The 22,247-nt window shown below is 42.7% G+C and overlaps 1 protein-coding gene across 3 annotated transcripts in view; it reads right to left on the bottom strand.

Moving 5' to 3' along the window:
- ARHGAP10 (Rho GTPase activating protein 10) overlaps positions 1 to 22,247 on the bottom strand; it is a 333,889-nt gene that overhangs the window by 152,205 nt on the left and 159,437 nt on the right. For all 3 annotated transcript variants that reach the window (XM_040331859.1, XM_040331844.1, XM_040331851.1), the window contains exons 7-9: positions 13,764 to 13,868; positions 10,158 to 10,287; positions 6,191 to 6,297 (exon numbers count right to left, since the gene is read on the bottom strand). In XM_040331859.1, coding sequence (XP_040187793.1) covers positions 6,191 to 6,297; positions 10,158 to 10,287; positions 13,764 to 13,868 — 342 coding nt within the window. The remainder of the gene's footprint in view (positions 1 to 6,190; positions 6,298 to 10,157; positions 10,288 to 13,763; positions 13,869 to 22,247) is intronic.

The following is a 22,247-nucleotide window of genomic DNA, read 5'->3' as shown; positions in this document are numbered from 1 at the left end:
TGAGGTTCAGAGAGAATGGTGAACGAAGGAAGCAAGATCCTCACACCAGGAATACTCACAAAACAAACTTGTAAAACAAGCATGAAAACGAAAAACTTTCAAAGGAACCGTGGAAATAGCGTGCTTACGCCCTCACTACATCACCCGATGAATTTCAGCCTATGGGCCATCATCAGAGGTGTAGTGAGGACGTTTACACACTGATATAAATACACAGCTGGGATCTTCACCACCGGAAGTGCGTCACGGACAGAAAATTATATGTGAGCACATTGGTGTATAGACCTTGAAGCTGGTGTGAGGATCTTGCCACCTTCGTTCACAATTCTCTCTGAACCTCAACTACTTCGTAATTTTAGCGCTGCATATGGACTGATTATTTTTATTTATTGCCATCAAACATATATGCTGGCTGCTATCCACTTGCTAATTTACATGTGTGTTTTTCTCTTCTGAGCAAGAATACACATATATATTTATTAATATTATACACACACACACACACAGTTCTGCTCATAAATTTACACACCCTGGCAGAATTTATGATTTCTTCAGAGAATATGAATGATAACACGTAAACATTTCCGTCACTCGTGGTTAGAGCCCATTCACACAGGGGCAACACGACTTCCAGCACGACTTTGGGAGGCAACTTGGACACGACTTGAGTATGAATCATCAGGCAACTTACAAGGCAACTTCAAGTTGCCTCCAGGACAGTACAAGGCAACTTCAAGTTGCCTCCAGGACAGGAGGCTTTCCAGTGGCCAATCAAAAAACAATCAGCTCTGTGGGAGTGAGGGGGAGGGAGGGGTTTGCCTGAGAAATGTATGTTATCTTCCTGTATTGTTGCTTAAGTTAAGACAGTGATCCGACTTTTGAGGCGACTTCCATTGAAATCAATGTGTACAAGTTGCCTACAAGTCACCTAGAAGTCAGATTGAAGTAGTACAGGAACCTTTTCTGAAGTCGGAGCGACTTCAGTAGTGTACATTAAGACAGCTCCCATTCACTTCCATTCATTTTCTCGACTGCGTGACTTGGGGTGACTTGAAGTCGGATCCCAGGTCGCCCCAGTGTGAACCGGCTCTTAGTGTTTGGCTGAAGCCATTTATTATCAATCAACTGTGTTTACGCTTTTTAAATCCTAATAGCAACAGAAACTACTCAAATGATCCAGATCAAAAGTTTACATACCCTGGTGATTTGGGTCTGATAGCATGCACACAAGTTGACACAAAGGGGTTTGAATGGCTATTAAAAGGTAACCATCCTCACCTGTGATCTGTTTTCTTGTAATTAGTGTGTGTGTGTGTGTGTGTGTGTGTGTGTATAAAAGGTCAATGAGTTTCTGGACTCCTGACAGACCCTTGCATCTGTCATCCAGTGCTGCACTGACATTTATGGATTCTGAGTCATGGGGAAAGCAAAATTATTGTCAAAAGGATCTGCGGGAAAAGGTAGTTGAACTGTATAAAACAGGAAAGGGATATAAAAAGATATCCAAGGAATTGAGAATGACAATCAGCAGTGATCAAACTATAATCAAGAAGTGGAAAATGAGGGGTTCTGTTGAGACCAAACCGCGCTTAGGTAAACTAAAATTTTAGCCACAACTGCCAGGAAAATTGTTCGGGATGCAAAGAAAAACCCACAAATAACTTGAAATATAGTACTCTCTGAAAACATGTGGTGTGGCCGTTTCAAGATGCACAATAAGGAGGCACTTAAAAGACTGGCTGCATGGTCGAGTTGCCAGAAGAAAGCCATTACTACGCAAATGCCACAAAGTATCCCCCTTACAACAGCACAGAAAGAAGCCTCAAACCTTCTGGCACAAAGTCATTTGGAGCAATGTGACAAAAATTTAGCTTTTTGGCCACAACTATAAACACTACATTTGGAGAGGAGTCAACAGGTACACCATTCCTACAGTGAAACATGGAGGTGGATCTCTGATGTTTTGGGGATGCGTGAGCTACAAAGGCACAGGAAATTTGGTCAAAATTGATGGCAAGATGAATGCAGTAGGTTATCAAAAAATACTGGAGTAACATTTGCATTCATCAGCCAGGAAGCTGCGAATGGGACGTACTTGGACATTCCAACATGACAATAGTCCAAAACACAAGGCCAAGTTGACCTGTCATTGGCTACAGCAGAATAAAGTGAAGGTTCTGGAGTGGCCATCTTAGTCTCCTGACCTCAATATCAATGAGATCTCAAACGTGCAGTTCATGCAAGACAGCCCCATGTTTGGAGGAAAAATGGCACTACATATCACCCCAAAAAACACCCCCATATCAACAGTGAAGTTTGAAGATAGGATCATCATGGTGCTGGGCTGTTTTTCAGCATACGGTCCTGGCAAACTTCATATGATTGAAAGAAAGATAAACGGAAAAATGTACCAAGACATTCTTGATATAAATCTGCAGTCAGACATTTCAGCAAGACAATGATCCCAAACACAAAGCCAAGGAAACTCGCAAATGGTTTCAAAGTAAATAAAGCTGCTAGAATAGCCCAGCCAATCATCCGACTTGAATCCAATAGAAAAATCTATGGAAAGAACTAAAAATCAGAGTTCATAGAAGAGGCCGTCAAGATTTGAAGACTGTGTGGAAGAATGGGCCAAAATCACACCTGAGCAATGCATGCAACTAGTTTCTCCATACTATAGGCGTCTTGAAGCTGTCATTACCAACAAAGGATTTTGTACGAAGGTAAGTATTACCGTATTTATCGGCGTATACCGCGCAATTTTTTCTCCATTAAATCAGGGGAAAATCGTGGGTGCGCGATATACGCCGATAGCATACCTCGGAGGGGACGGAGGGGGACGAGCGCCCGCCGGAAATCACTGAGCCGTCATCTCCTCTCGGCTCTTACTCGGCTGTCGCGTCACACACGCACAGTCCCGCCTCCGCCACCAGCATTGGACCAGCGATGGTCAAACGCCGATGGCGGAGGCGGGACTGTGCATGTGTGACGTGACAGCCGAGACGGCTCGGTGATTTTTCTGGCGGGCGCTCTCTGAGGTATGTGTGTGATCGCAGCATACGGTACATAGGGAAAGTACAGTGTCTAAATCAATATGTTGTCATGAAACATATATTTATCCATAATTTGCCAAAGTGCATGTGGCTTTTTACTATGTATGTGTGTGATCTTGCATGCAAGGTGCTTCCTTCTCAACCACCAATACACAGATCTGCTTACCAGATATCTAGACCCCACAGTAAATGTGTCTAAATGCACTTATTAATTTAATTAATCAGGCTGCAGATGGACATTCATGGGCACTGACCCTTAGATTGCTTCTAGATTGATTTAAAAAAATTATTTTTTTCCAGAAAATTACCTCTTAAAATTGGGGTGCGCGTTATACGCCGATAAATACGGTAAATACATTTCAGTTTGCGTGTTTAATTCTTTTTCCCTGTGTCTTTTCATGTTATTATACGTAATTTCTGAACTTATTTGCTTTTGGTTTCTTTGTATGTATCAATTGCATGGGTTGTTACTGACATGTGGTGAACATTTCATTCCAATATCACCGTTAGAAATATATTTACAGAGAAAAATAGTGATGTGCTAATACTTATTTTACATGTTGTATACGGCCCAAGGACAGCAATGTTTCCTGTTCCGGTGTTGATGTGCATCATATGAGTCACCCTAGCATGTAGCGACTAGAGAGGCGTTTCCCTACACGTCAATAGAAAAATGCACAGCCCTGTAGCCTAGGATGGCATGGCACTCCCCTGCTCCTCCACCCTCTATCCTCCTAGCTAACAGACTAACTAGAGACTGCATTTCCACTGTTCCTGCTTTCCTGTCAAGACCAGAAGTTCCGGAAATCAGCACTAAGAGCCAAAGCAAGTAGCTATATTTTATTGTGCTCAATGTGTTAAGTAAAAAAGACCGCTACCGGCTTAAAAGGATATTCACCTTTAAAAAAAAAAAAAAAATAATGTAACCGCTTGCCGAGCGGCTCACGCTGATATACATCAGCAGAATGGCATGGACAGGCATATTAACGTACCTGTACATCGCCTTTAAAATGCGGCATTGTGGGAGCGCACCCACCGCGAGCTCCGTGAGTGTGATCGCGGGTCCCGTGGAGAGGAAGAATGGGGAAATGCTAATGTAAATAAGCATTTCCTCATTCTTCCTAGTGACAGGACAGCGATCACAGCTCCCTATAATTGAGAGCAGTGATCAGTGTCGTGACACACATAGCCCACCCCCCTACAGTTAGAACACATCCCTAGGACACACTTAATCCCTTCAGCGCCCCCCTCCTGGTTAACCCCTTCGCTGCCAGTCATATTTACACAGTAATAAGTGCATATTTATAGCACCGATCGCTGTGTAAATGTGAAGGGTCCCAAAATAGCGCCAAAAGTGTCGGATGTGTCCACCATAATGTCGCAGTCACGATAAAAAAAAAAAAACGCTGATCGCCGGCATTACTAGTAAAAAAAATAGTATAAAAATTTCATAAAACTATCCCCTATTTTGTAGATGCTAGAACATTTGCGCAAACCTAAATGCTTATTAGCAATTCTACCAAATTTTGGTAGAAAATCGCATCAGCCTAAACTGAGGGGGAAAAAAAAAGTTTAATATATTTTTGGGGGATATTATAGCAAAAGTAAATATTTTTTTCTTCAAAATTGTCGCTCATTTTTGTTTATAAACTCAAAAAATAAAAAACGCAGTGGTGATTAAATACCACTAAAAGAAAGCACTATTTGTGAGGGGAAAAGGACGACAATTTTGTTTGGGAGCCACGTCGCACGACCGCACAATTGTCAGTTAAATCGACACAGTGCCGAATCGCAAAAAGTGCTCTGGTCTTTGCCCAGCCAAATAATCCAGGGCTGAAGTGGTTAACAATTGCAAGTTAAAAAAAATGTGCATTTACCATTTTATTTCTTAGGAGCCTGTAAAACATTGTGATCATGGGTGCAATGCCATGTGCCTGCAGACTGTCAGCGTAGCTGTCTGCCTGAAACTCTGATACGAGCAGGCAGTTACATTCAGTCAAGGAAGCTCAATGGAACGACATTAATGCTCACCAGTGCCCTAGCAGTTTTGAGAACTACAAGCCGTCAGCCGCAAAGGCCAACGGTACTTGTAGGCATTCAATCACACAACTCTGCTCTTTTCAAACTGCAGGTGTGGGGAGAATATCCTCAGGCCACTGTCACAGGATGGGGAGAGATGCAGGCACAGAAACATGCAACATATTCCCAAAGGTGAACTTATCCTTTAATACCACTTTAAATGCAATTTATTTTAACTGCAAGCAGTATAAGTAACTCAATTAGACTTTGCATTCTCCTTTGCAGCAAAGCTCAGACTGAGAAGGAAGAAGCAGCACAAGGAGCTAATCAGTTGCACTGCAGTGTTCGTTTGCCAACAGAGAACATACTCTAGGAAAAGAGAAACCAGTACCAGAGAGATAAGATCATCAGCGGGCTGCCTCTTTTTCACTTTCTAGTCCCAGCGGGTGGGGGAGGGACCAGACCTAAAATTTGTATTCAACTGCAGCAGATGAAAATGGTGTTTCTTGTCCCAGCAGTCAGGGCTTTGCTGGGTTGCAATGCTGTGTAAATCTAGGACTGGATGTACAAATTTATTATTTTCAGCTGGTAAAACAGCAGCTCCCTTACATGTTTCTCATCTGTGTATACACCTTTGTCAGGAGTTCAGCTTTAATATCACAACGGAGGAAATGGCAGATTCCATTTACTGTATTTAGCCCAGGTTCACACTGGGTACGATTTGAGATGCGATTTCACATGTCAAATCGCATCTCAAATCGGCGGCATTTGCCGGCAATGGCACCGTCCTAATCGGTGCGACGCCGCATCTGCGGCGCAGATTTCAAAAAGTAGTTCCTGTACTACTTTTTGCGTTTTTTGGGCCGCGATTTACATTGAACCCTGCAGCAGATGTCTCTTAAATCGCGGCCGAAATCGCGGCAAAATTGTGATTTTACCGCGATTTTGAATTCGCAGCAGTGTGAACCTAGCCTTAAAATGGTAAACATAACTTGGAAAAAGCAATACAATCAGGCTGGCTGCATAGGTATAATAAGATAACTTACAGCTTGTCAAGTTATAGAAAGGACATGAATCGTGCTGATAAAGAGAAGAAACTTGCTTTGTGCACTTACTATTTTTCCTCCTGATCTATGTTCATATGGGAACATTGTGAAGGTGTTCAAATCCTTCTTATACATACAGTAGTGTTTTACCCAGCTTGAACCAAATGGGGCTGGTCCTATATTGTAAAAAAAAAAAAAAAAAAAATGCATTACCTTTCCTAAAACAAAAAAAGATACAACACACAGACAATGTAGCTTAACAGTGTTTATTTCCATTTTATAAAGTCTTTATATTATGATGTAAATATCTAATGGGCAGTTAAAGTGTTGTAAACCCTTACATTTACACACTTTGGCCCAGATTCTCGAAGGCGTTACGACGGCGCAACACCATTAGCGCCGTCGTAACTCCTCATCTGGCCCCCAGTATCTATGCGACTGATTCTTAGAATCAGTTGCGCATAGGTACCCATTAGATCTGACAAGCGAAGGCTTGTTACGCTGTCAGATCTTAAAAGTAATTTTTTTTCCCGCCGCTAGGTGTCGCATCGTCGCTTTTCCCCGTCGTCATATGCAAATGAGGGTAAGTACGGCGATTCCCGAACATACCGCGAGGTCGACAGCAGCGAATTAACGTCGTTTGCGTAGCGTACCCGACACGTAAGGTGCCCCTGCTATTAGCAGGGGCAACCAATGTTAACTATGGCCGGTCGTTCCCGCGTCGAATTGAATCAAAATTACGGCGTTGCGTATGACGTCCGTGAATGGCCGCTGGACGCCATTTACGTATACATCTAGGCAAATGACGTCGGGGGGCGACGTCATTTAGCGCATGCACGTCGGGTAATTTACCGGAACGGAACATGCGCAGTACGCTCGGCGCGGGAGCGCGCCTAATTAAAATGGTGCCCGCCCCATTTGAATAGGGGGGCCGGGCTGCGCCGAGCAATTTAAACGATACACCGCCGCAAGTTTACAGGTAAGTGTTCTGAGAATCAGGATTTAAACCTGTAGCCCTGCGGCGGTGGTAACGTAGAGCTCATACATTACGCTGCCCAGGAGCAGCGCTAATGTATGAGAATCTGGGGCAGTGGAGATATAAAAAGTCTACACACCCCTGTAAAAAGGTTTCAGTGGAAAAAAACTATCGTCTATCTCTATGCACATGTGGAATGTTCAGGTCCGCCTAAAAACGGACACTCCATACAGTTTTATGGAGCGACGGATGTCAGCGGTGATATGTCCACCGACATCCGATCTGCTCCGCTCAGTTCAGACGGATGAAACCGTCTCTCTGCGAAGACGGACCTGTCACCCGCAGGTTCAGCAGGGATTAACGGATCGATCCCCGCTGAGCAAACAGAGTCTGTGAAAATGAACAATCTGTTAAAGGGGTCTTAGGTGGAGGGAAGTAAAAGTAAAAAAAATAATATGGTTGCATAAGTGTGCACGTCCTTAAATGTATACTTTGTTGAAGCACCTTTTGATCTTATTACAGCACTCAGTATTTTTGGGTACGAGTCCATCAGCATGGCACATCTTGACTTGGCAATATTTGCCCACTCTTTGCCAAAATGCTCCAAATCTGTCAGATTGTGAGGTCATCTACTGTGCACAGACCTCTTCAGATCACCCCACAGATTTTCAATTGGATTCAGGTCTGGATTCCATTCCAAAAAAAACTTTAATCTTCTTCCGGTGAAGCCATTCCTTTGCCGATTTGGATGTATGCTTTGGGTCATTGTCATGCTGAAAGATGAAGTTCCTCTTCATGTTCAGCTTTCTAGCAGAAGCCTGAAGGTGCCAATATTGACTGGTATTTGGAACTGGTCATAATTCCCTCTACCTTGACTAAAGCCCCTGTTCCAGCTGAAGAAAAACAGCCCCAAAGCATGATGCTGTCACCACCATGCTTCACGGTGGGTATGGTGTTCTTTTGGTGATGTACAGTGTTTTTGGGCCAAACATATCTGTTGGAATTATAGTCAAAAAGTTCAACCTTGGTTTTATCAGACCAGAACACATTTTCCCACATACTTTTGGGAGACTTCAGATGCGTTTTCAAAATGTAGCCGACTTGGATGTATTTTGTTTGTAAGAAAAGGCTTCCGTCTTGCCACTCTACCTCATAGCCCAGACATATGAAGAATAAGGGAGATTGTTGTCACATGTACCACACAGCCAGTACTTGCCAGATAATCCTGCAGCTCCTTTAATGTTGATGTAGTCCTCTTGGCAGCCTCCCTGACCAGTTTTCTTTTTGTCTTTTCATAAAAAAAAATTGTGCCGCTCCGTTCTTGGTAATGTCACCACTGTGCCATATTTTCTCCACTTTGTCTTTACAGTGTTCCATGGTATAACTAATGCCTTGGCAATTCTTTTGTACCCTTCACCTAACTGATACCTTGCAACAATGAGATCCCTCTGATGCTTTGGAAGCTCTCTGCAGAGCATGGATTTTGCTGTAGGATGCGACTAAGAAAATATCAGGAAAGACCTACTAGAACAGCTGAACTTTCTTGGGGGTTATTCAGAGGCACTTTAAAATGATGGCATTTGTGTACAGACTCCTATTTAACATCAGTTTGAATGCAATTAATTCTGAACACAGCTACATCTCCAGTTATAAGAGGGTGTGCAAACTTATGCAACCACATTATTTTGTTTTTATTTCCCCCTCCCTAAAATATTTAATTTGTTTTTCAATTGATGTGTACAGTTTATAGGTCACATTAAAAAGGTGGAAAAAGTTCTGAAGTTTTTTATCTGTCATTTTTTTTTATATACATAAAAGAAACCTGACATTTTAACAGGGGTGTGTAGACTTGTGTCTAGCCTCAGATGATACACAGAGATTAAATAAATCCTCCTATATACATTGTACCCATTTATCTGCAGTCATACCCTGAAGAGTCTTCTAACACACAGATGAAAGGAATTTTCTCAGTAGTAGAAAGCAAGGGGGCAGGGATCTTGCATCACACACATTGTAAAGAGTTAGAGCACTGAGCTGAGAGTAATGCGATAGCTGAGTGGAGGGAAGGGACACAACTCCCTCTGCACACTCATGTAGAAAAGCCCATAGAGCTGAGGGCTATACATTATACAATTTTCCTATGTAATTTCCTTTAGCTTTACCATTAACTATGCAGTGCAAAGGAAGGCCTGATTGCATATAAATTGGGTTTAATGTCATATTCTATGATTTTGGTAAATCTAAAGGAAAATTGTACAAGACAATTGTATAATGTTTGGCCAGCCTATGATTTACCTGCTATGTGCTGAAGGAGGGGCAGGTGTCTCCCTGCAGGCTGTTATGTGGGCTTAGAGCTCCATCAGTGACTGATGCAGAAAGCGGAGAGAGGATAGAGGAGAGAGGAGAGAGAAGAGATACCCACTTCAGTGCTTTGGACTAAGGCTAGTACACATTGTAGTAGGATGTGCTTTGTTAAATTTTCATGTCTGAGATTAACAACCTAAAATGTAAGCTTGCCATAGATGTATCAAAATTCGATCCATGTGTGGCCGTGCCTGTTGGGCAGAAGTGTCTCCTTGCAGTCTATTATGTGGGCTTAGAGCTCTATCAGTGACTGATTCAAAGGGGAGAGAGAATACCCACTCCAGTGCTTTGGATTAAGGCTAGTACACATTGTAGTGGGATGCGCTTTGTTAAATTTTTATGTCTGAGCGTTACAACCTAAAATTTAAGCTAGCCATAGATGTATCAAAATTTGATCCACGTGTGGCTGTGCCTGTTGGGCAGAGGTTTTCTAGATCAGCTGGCTGCAGGAAAGCCCCTGCTGTCAGCATACAAAGTTCCAGTGAGGAGCAGACCTCAATCCACTTTGCTTGTGTGGATAGATTTTTTTATTTAATTTTTTTCCTTCAGCCCGTTAGCTGAACGAAAAATAAATCTAAAAGCCAGCTTTAAGCAATTCTTAATAAATCACACAAGAATTTTACTCTTCGGCCTAACTAGTCAAGTCATATATGGTAATATTAAATGGGTCATTATGGGTTGCAATCCAAGACTTACGTTTCTCCTGAACATACAGATAGCCTTCCATTGTAAACGGGCTTGCACGTTTATGCTCAAGAGGGTTTTTTCTAATTTTCTTCATTAGTTCTTCAACCTCTGACCGCGTCCCATCAAAGCGATTCCGTGTCTGTGCAACAAAAAGAAATACATTGCCGATTTTCCTACTGCAAGACTAGATCTTAGCTATGGGCAGAACGGACTACAATGATCATGGATATTAAATATTTCTTTAAAGCATAGATTATACAAATATGAGATTTTCCAAAAAAAAAAAAAAGTGTAACATTTCTAAATGCAGTGTATGGGCTTGCATGGGGGCTGCAGGCTGTGAGAACCTACCCAGAAACCAGTTCCTCAGACAAAAAGGGGCTGCTAATGAGACCCTGTACAGATAAACAGAGCAAGGAACGATGGTTGTCAAGCCTAAAATGATGCCAACATCATTTAAAATTAGACCTAAAAAAAAAAAAGGTAACTTGCCAATGAACCTAATTATTCCCCCAACAGTAATTCCCTAAAACATATTACTTATTGGAGATGAAAGTATCCTACACTGGAACCCTATGGCTAAATCAAGATCTTACAGCACCTACAGCATCTCTGACAATTTTTAGGGATCTCTGTATTAAAGATTTAAATATTTTTTTATTTTTTTAGGAAATCGTGATTCTGGGCAATTTCTTTACTTTACACCTCTATCTATTGACACCACCCTAAGCAGAGTGTATTATATCATTTGTAATCATGGTGGTATTTTTTTTCCTGACTGCTTTCCTGAAAAAGGATAAATTGATGATTTTTAGCGAAAAGCATTTAATGTACAGAAGATGTGTCATGTCAGTTGTGTACCAGAATAAAATGTCCTCTAGATGGCACTAGGCTGCCACACTTGCAGCTTTTGCAATAAGACATTTTCTGATTAACATTGCCGTGTAAACAAGAAAGTATAATTGTAGACAGCAGGTAAGGAAAAAAATATATATATATATATTATTCATTATTTTTGTATATTTCCACATTTTCCTAATTGCCGAGTAGCAGCAATATCTATTTTTCATGTCATGGCATTATCAATTTTTAACATTAGGAATGAACGCCAGGCGAACCGTTAAATATGTAGCTAGAATCCATACATGAGAATGGTCTTACCGGTCCGAGCATTTACAATTCTGTTCAACCCTGCTAGATATCTAGTCATCACTGCCCCACTAAGTCCAGGTCCTGGACCGTTTTGCAGACTACACTACAGTTTATCAATACAACCTGGCTCAAGACCCATCCCAGCCTGTCACAGGTCATTAAAAGAATAGCAGTGCGCCAATTGGGTCATTGTCTATTTTTTGCATAAGTGATAGCACCACTGTAAGCACGATTCAAAATCACTGCATACCTGAACGAGTACAACGGTGCCCAGCCAATCAGGTCAGTGACAGGCTGTATACAGCATAAGTAAAAATATACGCCAGCCATGACCATGAATGGGCACTATGCTGTGTGTTAACACATGTTGTGTGTAATTGGTTAGCCTGTGAAGTGGCAAACACTGTTATACAGATGAAGCAAATCCTCCTATATAATTTGTAGCCGTTAATCTGCAGCCTTTTTTTTTCGATAGAACATTCTAAAAACAGACAAAATAAAGGATTTATTCTTACTTAGCCCAGCAACAGGGAGCTGGGATCTGAGGTCTTTACAGAGCCCACAGCACTGAGCTCTGATTGGAGGGAAGGAAAACACTCCCCTTTACACAGAACAAGAACTGCTGTGGATAACAGTCACAGGCTGAGTGCTGAAGCTCTGTCCACATCTTTTTAACTCTTGATGTTGGGAAGAGCTGACAGAACCAAGTCATGTTAGTAACAGAGGAACCAGACAGCAGAGAGAAAGGACACCCAGTGCTTTGGAGAGAGGCAAGTACACAGTATAGAAGGATGTGCTTTTGTATACTTCATGTCTCAGGTTTACAAACGCTTTAAGGCATTCTGGGCAGGAAGGATTGTTGGCCACACCTGTGCACGTTCTTGAAGAATGAATAACCTCATATTAAAAGCAGCAAGAGATTGGGGAGGCATGTTTTGAAGTGCATTTGCTGCTTAAGGTCCCTTTCACGTAGTACAATCTCTGCTTACTCAGTAGGGGATTCGCTCCACTGATCCCCACGGAGAAGGCACATGACAGTCCCACTCTCTTCTATGGGGAGATCGGACAAAAACTGTCTGCCTCTGCGTTTTCATCCGATCCCATCCAATCCACCAGACGGATGGGGGGGGGGGGGGAAGATACCATCCGCCTGGATTTGGCAGACAAGATCAGATTGGATAGCGGCGGATGTCAGCAGACGTCACTGCGGACATCAGCCGCTCCATAGGAGGTAAATGGATCGTCCAATCAAGTCCGCCTGAAAAACTGAATTGATTAGACAGCCCGTGTGAAACGGGGGTTAGGATGTGAAAAAAAAAAAAAAAAAGTTTACTGTCTGTAGTCCGTTTTTAATTTTATTTTTGTATTTCTTTATGCAGAAATTGCCAGTCTGCAAATGTTAGACAATTCATGCACCTTTTTAATTTATTCGGCTTCCGTAGCAGTGACCGGCTCTCTTAGGCTTAATAGACGTGTGTCTTGTATGGTACAGGTGCCGTGATTGGCCGTACATATTTGGGAGTCTCATTTGCCACTGAACGGCTGCCATGCCACTATTTATTTTGTTAGCAGCGGGACGTCTGTGTGTCTTCCTGCCCCACGCTGATGAAGTCCCGCTCACAGACGCAACACGTACAGGGAGAGGAGCCACGTCGGACATCACCCACAATCACCGCTGGTCTGTTTACATGCTGGAGTTGCTAGCGCTCGCATATTGAGTAGATAATCATATGCTTTTACCTCATTAAACATTTCATTCAGAGAGCATTAGATGGCCTCTTCTTTTGTTTATTTATCCATGGTGGAGCGCAAGTCCAGGTTACTTTTCCCTGACTCTATTGGTGTTTGCTGCATCTCAAGCTGCGCATTTGATGATTACCATTAGGATCTCCAGTATGGAAATTTATGTCTTATGACCTATTGTAGGTCGAATTTGTGAGGTGAGAGGATTCTTTCTGGTCACTTGTCTTTTTATCCACACTGCATGCTGTGAATATCTTTGTGCCTTTCCACATGCACTTATGGACTCCTCCTGTTTATGGACTTGATTTTGCAGGAGCATTATAATTTATCGCCAACTCTTATTTGTTTTGCGCTGCACTGTTTTATTGTTTACTTCCTTTGAGGGATTTTAGATGAATTTACTTTGAGTGCCAGCTTGCATTTGTCATTTCTTTTATTTCATTGTCTAGTCTGGACACCGTTAAAACACACTTAAAAAAGGTGCACAACTGGATAAGACAGGGTTTTTGTTCTTACATTTGCTTCTAGAGTACACAAAAAACTTTAAAACAGTAACCCCCAAGTCTATCAGAATAAATTAAAAGCTAAAATGTTAAAACAATTTTTATGCATAGGCCGGTAGTCTCTGGCACAAAAAAGTAAGGACATATTAATTTCAATAACAGTAACTAAAAGCACCAGTCTACCAACCAGTTATATTATAGCAATATTGGTACTTACATTTTGAATATTGATCTGTAACTCCAACTTGTAGTGGCTAAAATCTTTAGCAAGTTCATATCCTTGGTGATAGAAGGTAAAAATCCCTTGGAAGAAAGCCAGCATCTAAAAAAAAGGCAAAAAGAGAATCATACTTGAAACTCGCACACATGCCTATATTAGGCAGCTCCAATCTAACCGAATTCTGCTTACAGACTACTACTAATAAAATGGTGGCACGTTGGCTAGGGTGGGTCGTCAGCCCGTTCAATTCAAAGGGCTTTAACGCTTTCTCTTGTTAAAAAAAATAAAAAAATAAAAAAGGGGGGGCTTTAACGCACCACGAAGAAGTAAAAAAGGCACTTAACCCCCGGACCATATTGCTGGTCGAAGACCAGAGCACTTTTTGTGATTCGGCACTGCGTCGCTTTAACTGACAATTGCGCGGTCGTGCGACATGGCTCCCAAACAAAATTGGCGTCCTTTTTTTCCCCACAAATAGAGCTTTCTTTTGGTGGTATTTGATCACCTCTGCGGTTTTTAGTTTTTGCGCTATAAACAAAAATAGAGCGACAATTTTGATAAAAATTAATATTTTTTTACTTTTTGCTATAATAAATATCCCCCAAAAATATATAAAACAACTTTTTTTTCCCTCAGTTTATGCCGATACGTATTCTTCTACATTTTTTTTTACGAAAAATAACGCAAAAAGCGTAAAATAACGCAAATTGCGCAAAAGTTATAGCGTTTACAAAATAGGGGGTATTTTGATGGCATTTTTATTAATATTTTTTTTTTTTACTAGTAATGGCGGAGATCAGTGATTTTTTTTTCGGTACTGCGACATTATGGCGGACACATTTTTGGGACCATTGGCATTTTATAGCCATCAGTGCTATAAAAATGCATTGGATTACTATAAAAATGCCACTGGCAGTGAAGGGGTTAACACTAGGGGGCGGGGAAGGGGTTAAGTATGTTCCCTGGGTGTGTTCTAACTGTAGGGGGGGGTGGCCTCACTAGGGGAAATGACTGATCTTCTGTTCATACATTGTATGAACAGAAGATTAGCATTTCTCTCTCTGACAGGAGCGGGAGCTAGAGCTGCACGATTCTGGCCAAAATGAGAATCACAATTTTTTTGCTTAGAATGAAGATCACAATTCTCTCACGATTCTCACGGCGTAAAATCTTTTACAATTATCCAAAAAAAAAAAAAAAATTGGCTAACTTTATTGGGTAGTTTTTTTTTTTTAATTCATTAAAGTCATTTTTTTCCCAAAAAATTGCATTTAAAAAGACTGCTGCGCAAATACAGTGAAACATAAAATATTGCAACAACCGCCATTTTATTCTCTAGGTCAGTGGTTCTTAACCTGGGTTCGATCGAACCCCAGGGGTTCGGTGAGTCAGTCTCACGGGTTCGGCGGAGGTCAAGACACACACCTATACACACTGGCGTAGGGAGCAACATTTAGGGGGGTGCCAGTGTGGACTGTGTCACTATTAATTTGTATTCACCGTGTCACTGTGTCTGTGCACCGGACCGGCCATGTTCAGTCTCGACAATGGCGAGCCAGCGTGCTGTGATTGGGTGAATAGGTCATGTGGCCTGGCCTGAGCTGGCCTGTCTGTGATCACGGCGGGTGGCGCATGCGCTTGGAGTCTCCCGCCTCTGCCTCGCTGTCACTCCGATGCCACCGTCATCTCCTCCGCGGTCCGGATCACTTCACCGACCGTGGCAGTGGCACTGCAGGCAGCGCCGCATATCGTGGAAAGACAGGATTCGGAAGAGCAGGTGAGACAGAGACTCAGACAAGTCATGTTGCCCGGCCACTGGCAGTGTGTCTGGGATTGAGGGAGAGCGGCCTGAGCGCCGGAGGTCCAGGATGACTAGTAGGGCATGTGGACTGGAGACGGATAAACATTCTGGCTGATTCTGAACGGTAGTGGCTTATTAAGTAAGTAAATGATATATATGATATATAACATATACCAAACCTAGAAAGGATTTTAAAGGTGGACCACAAACAAAAAAATAATAATAAAAAAAAAAAATAATAATGATATGGAGTACAGTGCTATGAGGCTCATGCCTTTCTTGTGCGAATGTTTGCTGCTAATTTTAATGCAAGCCTTTGGTAGAAGTTGCAAAATAGTTAAATCGATAGGATCCCAGCTGTTGCACAGTGCTTAGATTTAGATAAATATATACCTAAATATATACCGTACCTATGTTTTGAATTTGAAAAAAATCATATTTTAATTTTTCCAATTAAGAAGGGTTCGGCGAATGCGCATATGAAACTGGTGGGGTTCAGTACCTCCAACAAGGTTAAGAACCACTGCTCTAGGGTCTCTACTAAAAAATATATATAATGTTTGGGGGTTCCAAGTAATTTTCTAGCAAAAAAAAAATAATGATTTTAACTTGAAAAGAGCTGTCAGAAAAAGTTTTGGTTTTTAAGTGGTTAAACGTTCCCTAATTTATATACAGAAGTTTATTCCTTTGATGTGATACAATGTTTAGACTTAACTTTCCACTGATAAAGAATGTTTTCAAAACTTGGCAGGCTGCCCAGACTTGGCAGATTGCCCAGACTTTGACTTTTGGCTGAGTGCAGGGAGGAAATTCTTTGCATACCAAAGTGCAGAGAGAAAATTCTTTTCATGTCAAAGATCGTGAAACCCTGTGTCCAGAATCGCAACGGGAAAAAGATTGCGATAACGATTCTTGACGATTAATCGTGCAGCTCTACCGTGAGCTGTGTGTTTACACACACACACAGCTCCCGGTCCTCGCTCTGTAATGAGCGATCGCGTATGCCCGGCGCCGATTGCGCCCGTCGTGCACGGGAGTCGGCTTTTAGAGCCAACGTTATACTACGGGCTCTCGCGCAGGGGAGCCGACCTGCCGCCGTAGAACTGCGGCGGCTGGTCGGCAAGCAGTTAAAGAAAGCACCCAATACATAATTTTAGATCTACTGGCTTCCTCAACACGCAAGATTAGGGCTTTTTTTCGCCTCAGCGAACAAGTGCAGGAACTTATCCACGCAGGGTTGGCGCGCACAGGGGGGGCAGACTTCTGGGGGCGCGCGCCGCACATAGGGGGCACACTTTTCGATTTATTTTCCCCCAAATTCTCCCTAACCCCCCAGAGCTCTCACTCCCAAATGCTCCCTTATCAGAACGGAGTTCTTATTGTTTATTGAATATTTTTGTTAAGCGTTAAATCACCCAAGTATCAAAATGCTACCCGGCGACGGGACCAGGTGCCATTCGCCGTACATACAACAGTAAAATCACAGACATCAAAGCCGTTAAAACAGAAAAACATTAAAACATTAAAAAGCAATAGCATAAATCAGATAAAAATAGAAAAAAAAAAACAGTAAAAGAGCCCCGAACGGAGTTCTCCTTCCAGAGGTGGTTTTAGGCTTTGTGAGGCCTAGGCAAATCTGAGACATGAGGCCCCACTCACATCCATAATGGGAAAAATAATTCAAGCGGTAAAAATTTACTGTATAAATTGCATAAATTAAGAGTTTTAAATTCTATGAACTATGAATTCACCGTTTATAGAATTTTCTCCAACCAATTCTTCTTTAATCAAATATATATATCTTACATATTACACGCATATTACACACATATTACATGAAGGTCAGGTTAATATAACCCAGCCAGCACAGAGTTCCCCCATATATCAGAGTCTGCAGGATTCCCCTTTATATCAGAGTTCCAACCTGCATTTAAAATGGGAATTCTAATGTAGAGGGGGCTCTGGAGCACCTTCCGCAGACTGAGCGAGTCGCAAACATGATACAGTAGATGCAGATATGATATGATACAGGAGAGGCTCAGAGACTGCGGACATGGTACAAGAGATGGGCAGAGGCTGAAGACGTGATACAAGAGATGGACAGAGACTGAATACGTGATACAAGAGATGGGCAGAGACTGAAGACGTGATACAAGAGATGGGCAGAGACTGAAGACGTGATATAAGAGATGGGCAGAGATGGAGCCAGGATGGGGAGTGGATGGAGTTGGGATGGTATGTGGGTGGATGGAGCTGGGATGGTATGGGGGGATGGATGGAGCTGGGATGGTATGGGGGGGATGGATATCCTCTCCCCCAAATCACTCCAAGTGAACTATTTGCTTGACCCCGTCCCTCACCCTCTTCTTCATGCCCCCCTCCCCTCCTGTGTAAGACTCACTTTTAGATTGCTCAGACCAGCGGGCTCGCCATTCATTACAGGTGGTGTGCCTCCTTCCCGCCTCCGCCTCTGACCTCTGTGCATAGGAAAACATTACAGCACAGAAGGAGGAGGGGCGGGTTCAGTTCCCTCTGCTTCGCAGTGCACTCACTGCACTGTGTTTGTGTGTCAGGTCTCGGAGGCAGCTGGGGAGAGATGCCGGGCCGGCTGCAATGCACATTGGAGAGGAGCTTGCGGTGTGCAGGAACGAAGACAACCCGCACAAGCCGCGGGCATTGTGGGACTCTGGATCATATTGCAAGACGGTCCCGGCAAAACATTGAAGTTGCAATATGGGCAAATTAGGCGGCCGCGAGGCCCTCGTGGGGGCGAGGCCCAAGCGACTGCCTAATTTGCCTAATTAGAGAACCGTCTGTCTCCTTCATATTCCTCCTAAATAGAGAGCAAAAGCAGCACACATTTGCATAGTTCTGCCCAGACATTTTATTTTAAACAGACTTTATTACTTTACCAATCGGGTAAAAGAAAATGTTTTCTTCCAAGGATAACCCCCACCCACTGTTATCTTCCCTGCCCTTAACCACTGTTCTGTTGCTATGCCCACTCCTAACCCTGTGTGAGCTCCGTGTCCATGCTTCCTCCTCATGTGACAGTTTTCGTACATTGTGATTGGCTGATCAGGCCCAGGTCCTGCATCCTGAGAAAAAGTCACATGCTCTTCCATAACCATAAAGGACCGCTAATTTACACACTGTTCCGATGGAGCAGCAGGGAAATGCCATGAAGGTATCGGCAAGTGAGACTATGTATTGCACAAATCATAATCATGTTATGATATGCATTCAGAAGAAACAAATCCGAGATAGTCAGCATCCAGCTCCACAAGGCTTTAAAATTAAAATCTGACAAAGGTTTGCCATTAGTGGGGTAATGGTTCCTTGTCTGGGATACCAGTAACATGCACAGGCCTGCACCAAATAGTTCTGGATTAATGATGGAGACTTTACACCACTTGAGCAATTATAAAAACACAGAATCGTACCACACTCAGGCTAAAATAGAAAATCACTAACGACATGTAATACAAACACTTATCAACTCAAGAGAAACCAATAAAACCAATTATGGCATTATGCTAAATTAAAAATGAACTGGTATATAAATACATTTACCAATAAATAATATGTGGATATGCATATCATTTCATAATTGAATACTTATGAACACTTGAGAACTTGCATGAGCATAAATAGATACAACACGGCAACAGCAGAGAAAGGTATATTCAAGGAAAACTAAAGTGAGGCATGCACAGAAGAATCAAAATGAAAATTAAAAAAGCACTTCCATATACATTTAGCTTTAAAAAAAATAAAAAAAAATAAAAAAAACACAGAGCATTTAGCTTTTTTTTTTTTGCCAGAAAACTGCTCACAAAAATACAATCCAGCAAGGTCCTTTTTCTGCCTTACAATATGACTCTAAACGTCCTAATGTACATGGACACATAGGATAACATTCAGCTGTTTCTACAGGCAGGGCACAAACTCCTGTAGCATTAGCGTTCTTTAAGCCCAGTGAGCATAAAGCTTTACAGCAATAACCAGCAAATCAGTCCATCCCTGGAAGGAATGAACTAAAGACTAAGCCCTCTTTCCACACGAGGTGGACTCTGTCGCTACGGAGTCCGCCAGCTCAGCGGGAGATCTCTCCGCTGAGCCGGCGGATGACAAGTCCCTCTCTGCTCACTGAGCGGGGAGGGGCTTGTGCAGTGCCGCCGTCTCCTATGAAGAGATGTGATGAAAATAGACAGCATGTCCCCCATCCGATATGGATAGATGGGGACGTATTGCCATCCGTCTCCACTGACATCCGACACTCCATAGGATTGTATGGAGCGGCCGTTCAGGTCCGCTGTCAAAACTGACAGGCGGACCTGAACAATCTGACCGTGTGAAAGGGGCCTAAAATCAGAGGGTTCTGATTTATTGAAATAATGTAGGGAATGGTTGTTCTCTCTAGAAGCATACACCTTAAATGAATTCCAAGTGTGGCATCATGTACAAAGAAAAGGCTTTATGAAGATAAAGCACACCAGTCACCTGGTCATAAGAAAAACAAAATCGCTCACCACATATACCAGGATACTATTAGCATTCCTGTTCACCACCCAATTGACCCTCTAGTCCACACAAACATCCTAAGCAAACACTATGCCCGCTGGTTGATTTTGTTTTAAATTATCGAACAAATGAAGCCATCAGAGCATTTCTTTTAATGGGCTCAAGAGTTACTGTTCCAGGCTTCGACATGCAGATATACTTGCCTTAAGTGCTAGTTCACACCAGACGCAGTTCCGTTCAGTTCCGTGCGCTTTTTTTCTGCGCTAAGGACCAGTTCACACCATTGAAAAGCAATCCGGATGTGTTCCAGGTGCTTTTTTGCATGCACGTTTTTAATGCATTCCAGTACATTCTTAATGCAATCCAGTGCTTTTTTTCACCCCTCTTATTAGGGCCAGTTCACACCAGACGCAGTTCCGTTCAGTTCCATGTGCTTTTTTTCTGCACAAAATGCATGCAGTATTTTCCATGTATTCCAATGGCTCTAGTTGGCTCTAGTTCACACCATGCAGTCAGTTTCCAGTCAGTTTCTGCACCGGAAACTGACTGCATGGTGTGAGCTAGAGCCACTGAAATACATGGAAAACACTGTGCATGCATTTTTAGTGCAGAAATAAAGCGCACGGAACGGAATTGTTTCTGGTGTGAACTAGCTCTTAAAGCATATTTAGCACAATGTTTTAGTACAGTGCAGCATAAATATTTTTTGAGAATTACACATTTTTCTGGGTGTATTTTTTATTTTATTTTACCTCTTGCTTTGTACTAAGCATTATGGAGTGCGGTTGGGAAAAAGGAACACACTTTAGTTGAGTCTGTATTACCTGCTTGCCAATGCACATATGTTTTAGATGCAATTTGGCACTTTTGAGATCACCTTGTTCTCTATATCAAACCATTAACATGAACCCAGCTACAACCATAAACATGAGCAAACCATTTAGCCTAATCCCTAATGGGTGTATTTCAAAAACACTAAAAGCCGTAACCTGAAGAAACCTTCAAAGTTAAACCACACATTTGTTTGAGGTTGTTCCAAATGCGTCAAAGGCAGGAAAACCAGGTCCGAGCCCTAAGGTAAGGCACTTAAAAGACAAAACATGACTACATTCAGATTTAAAGGGGTTGTAAACCTTCCTGTTTTTTCACCTTAATGCATCCCATCAGTCACCGCCCCCCCCTCGGCTCTTGATTGAATAGATTGATAGCAGCACCATTGTTAATAAAAAACCTTGCACAAGCAACACAATTAGGTAGCATGCATGTTCCAGCCCAGCCCTCAAAATTTCCACTCGCCTGCTCACATTAGGGGAGTGGAAATAATCTGAGGGTGGGTGTGGATCCGAATCGGAGGGGAGGGCGGGCGTCACCGGCCGGTGGAGTTGAACGGGAATCGATTCTCCTCCCAGTTTTCTCTTAGCAGGGCCTGGCATAAAGTGGGAGTCAGCAAAGAACGACATGAGGTGAGGGGCGGGAAGCTGGGGGTAGAGAGCTGCCAAAGTTAACTTTTCCTATTAACAAGCTGGTGATTGGCTGCTCGGACCGCCTAGCAATTTATCACCAGCTTGTTAAATAGGAAAAGTTAACTTTGGCAGCTCCCGCTCCCCTGTCCAGGGCTGTGCTTCACAGTAAGGGCCCTTTAACACGGAGCAGATCAGTAATGATCCGTTCCGTGTGTCCGCAAAGCTCAGCCGGGATCCTCCGTAAAATCCCTGCTAAGCTGGCAGCCGACAGGGCGGTCCCCGCACACTGTGCAGGGACCGCCCTGTCTTTCCTCCGCTCTCCCCTATGGGGGATCGGACGAACACGGACAGTATGTCCGTGTTCATCCGATCCGATCTGGCAGACGGAAGAAAAATAGGATTTCTTCCGTCCGCAAATGCAGATCTTTGTGGAGGCGGACAAATTACGGGTGTCAGCGGATGTTCATCCGCTGACACCCGTAATTACATAAGGACCCATGTATGTCCCGTTTTCATCCGCAAACGGACAGATGAAAATGCGGACATACGGTCCGTACATGTGAAAGGGCCCTTAGTCTCTTTGCATCCTAAATCAGTGAAAGTGTCATTCATTAGTTTTAATTTTTTTAATGCCAGATTTAATATAGCATTAAAATATTTACCCAACAATGCAGTAATGATGTGCAACTAGTC

This window comes from Rana temporaria, chromosome 1 (assembly GCF_905171775.1).
Source record: "Rana temporaria chromosome 1, aRanTem1.1, whole genome shotgun sequence".
In the NCBI taxonomy this organism is placed as follows: Eukaryota; Metazoa; Chordata; class Amphibia; order Anura; family Ranidae; genus Rana; species Rana temporaria.
The sequence above is the reverse complement of the archived record's forward strand: the minus strand, read 5'-3'. Positions and strand labels throughout refer to the sequence as shown.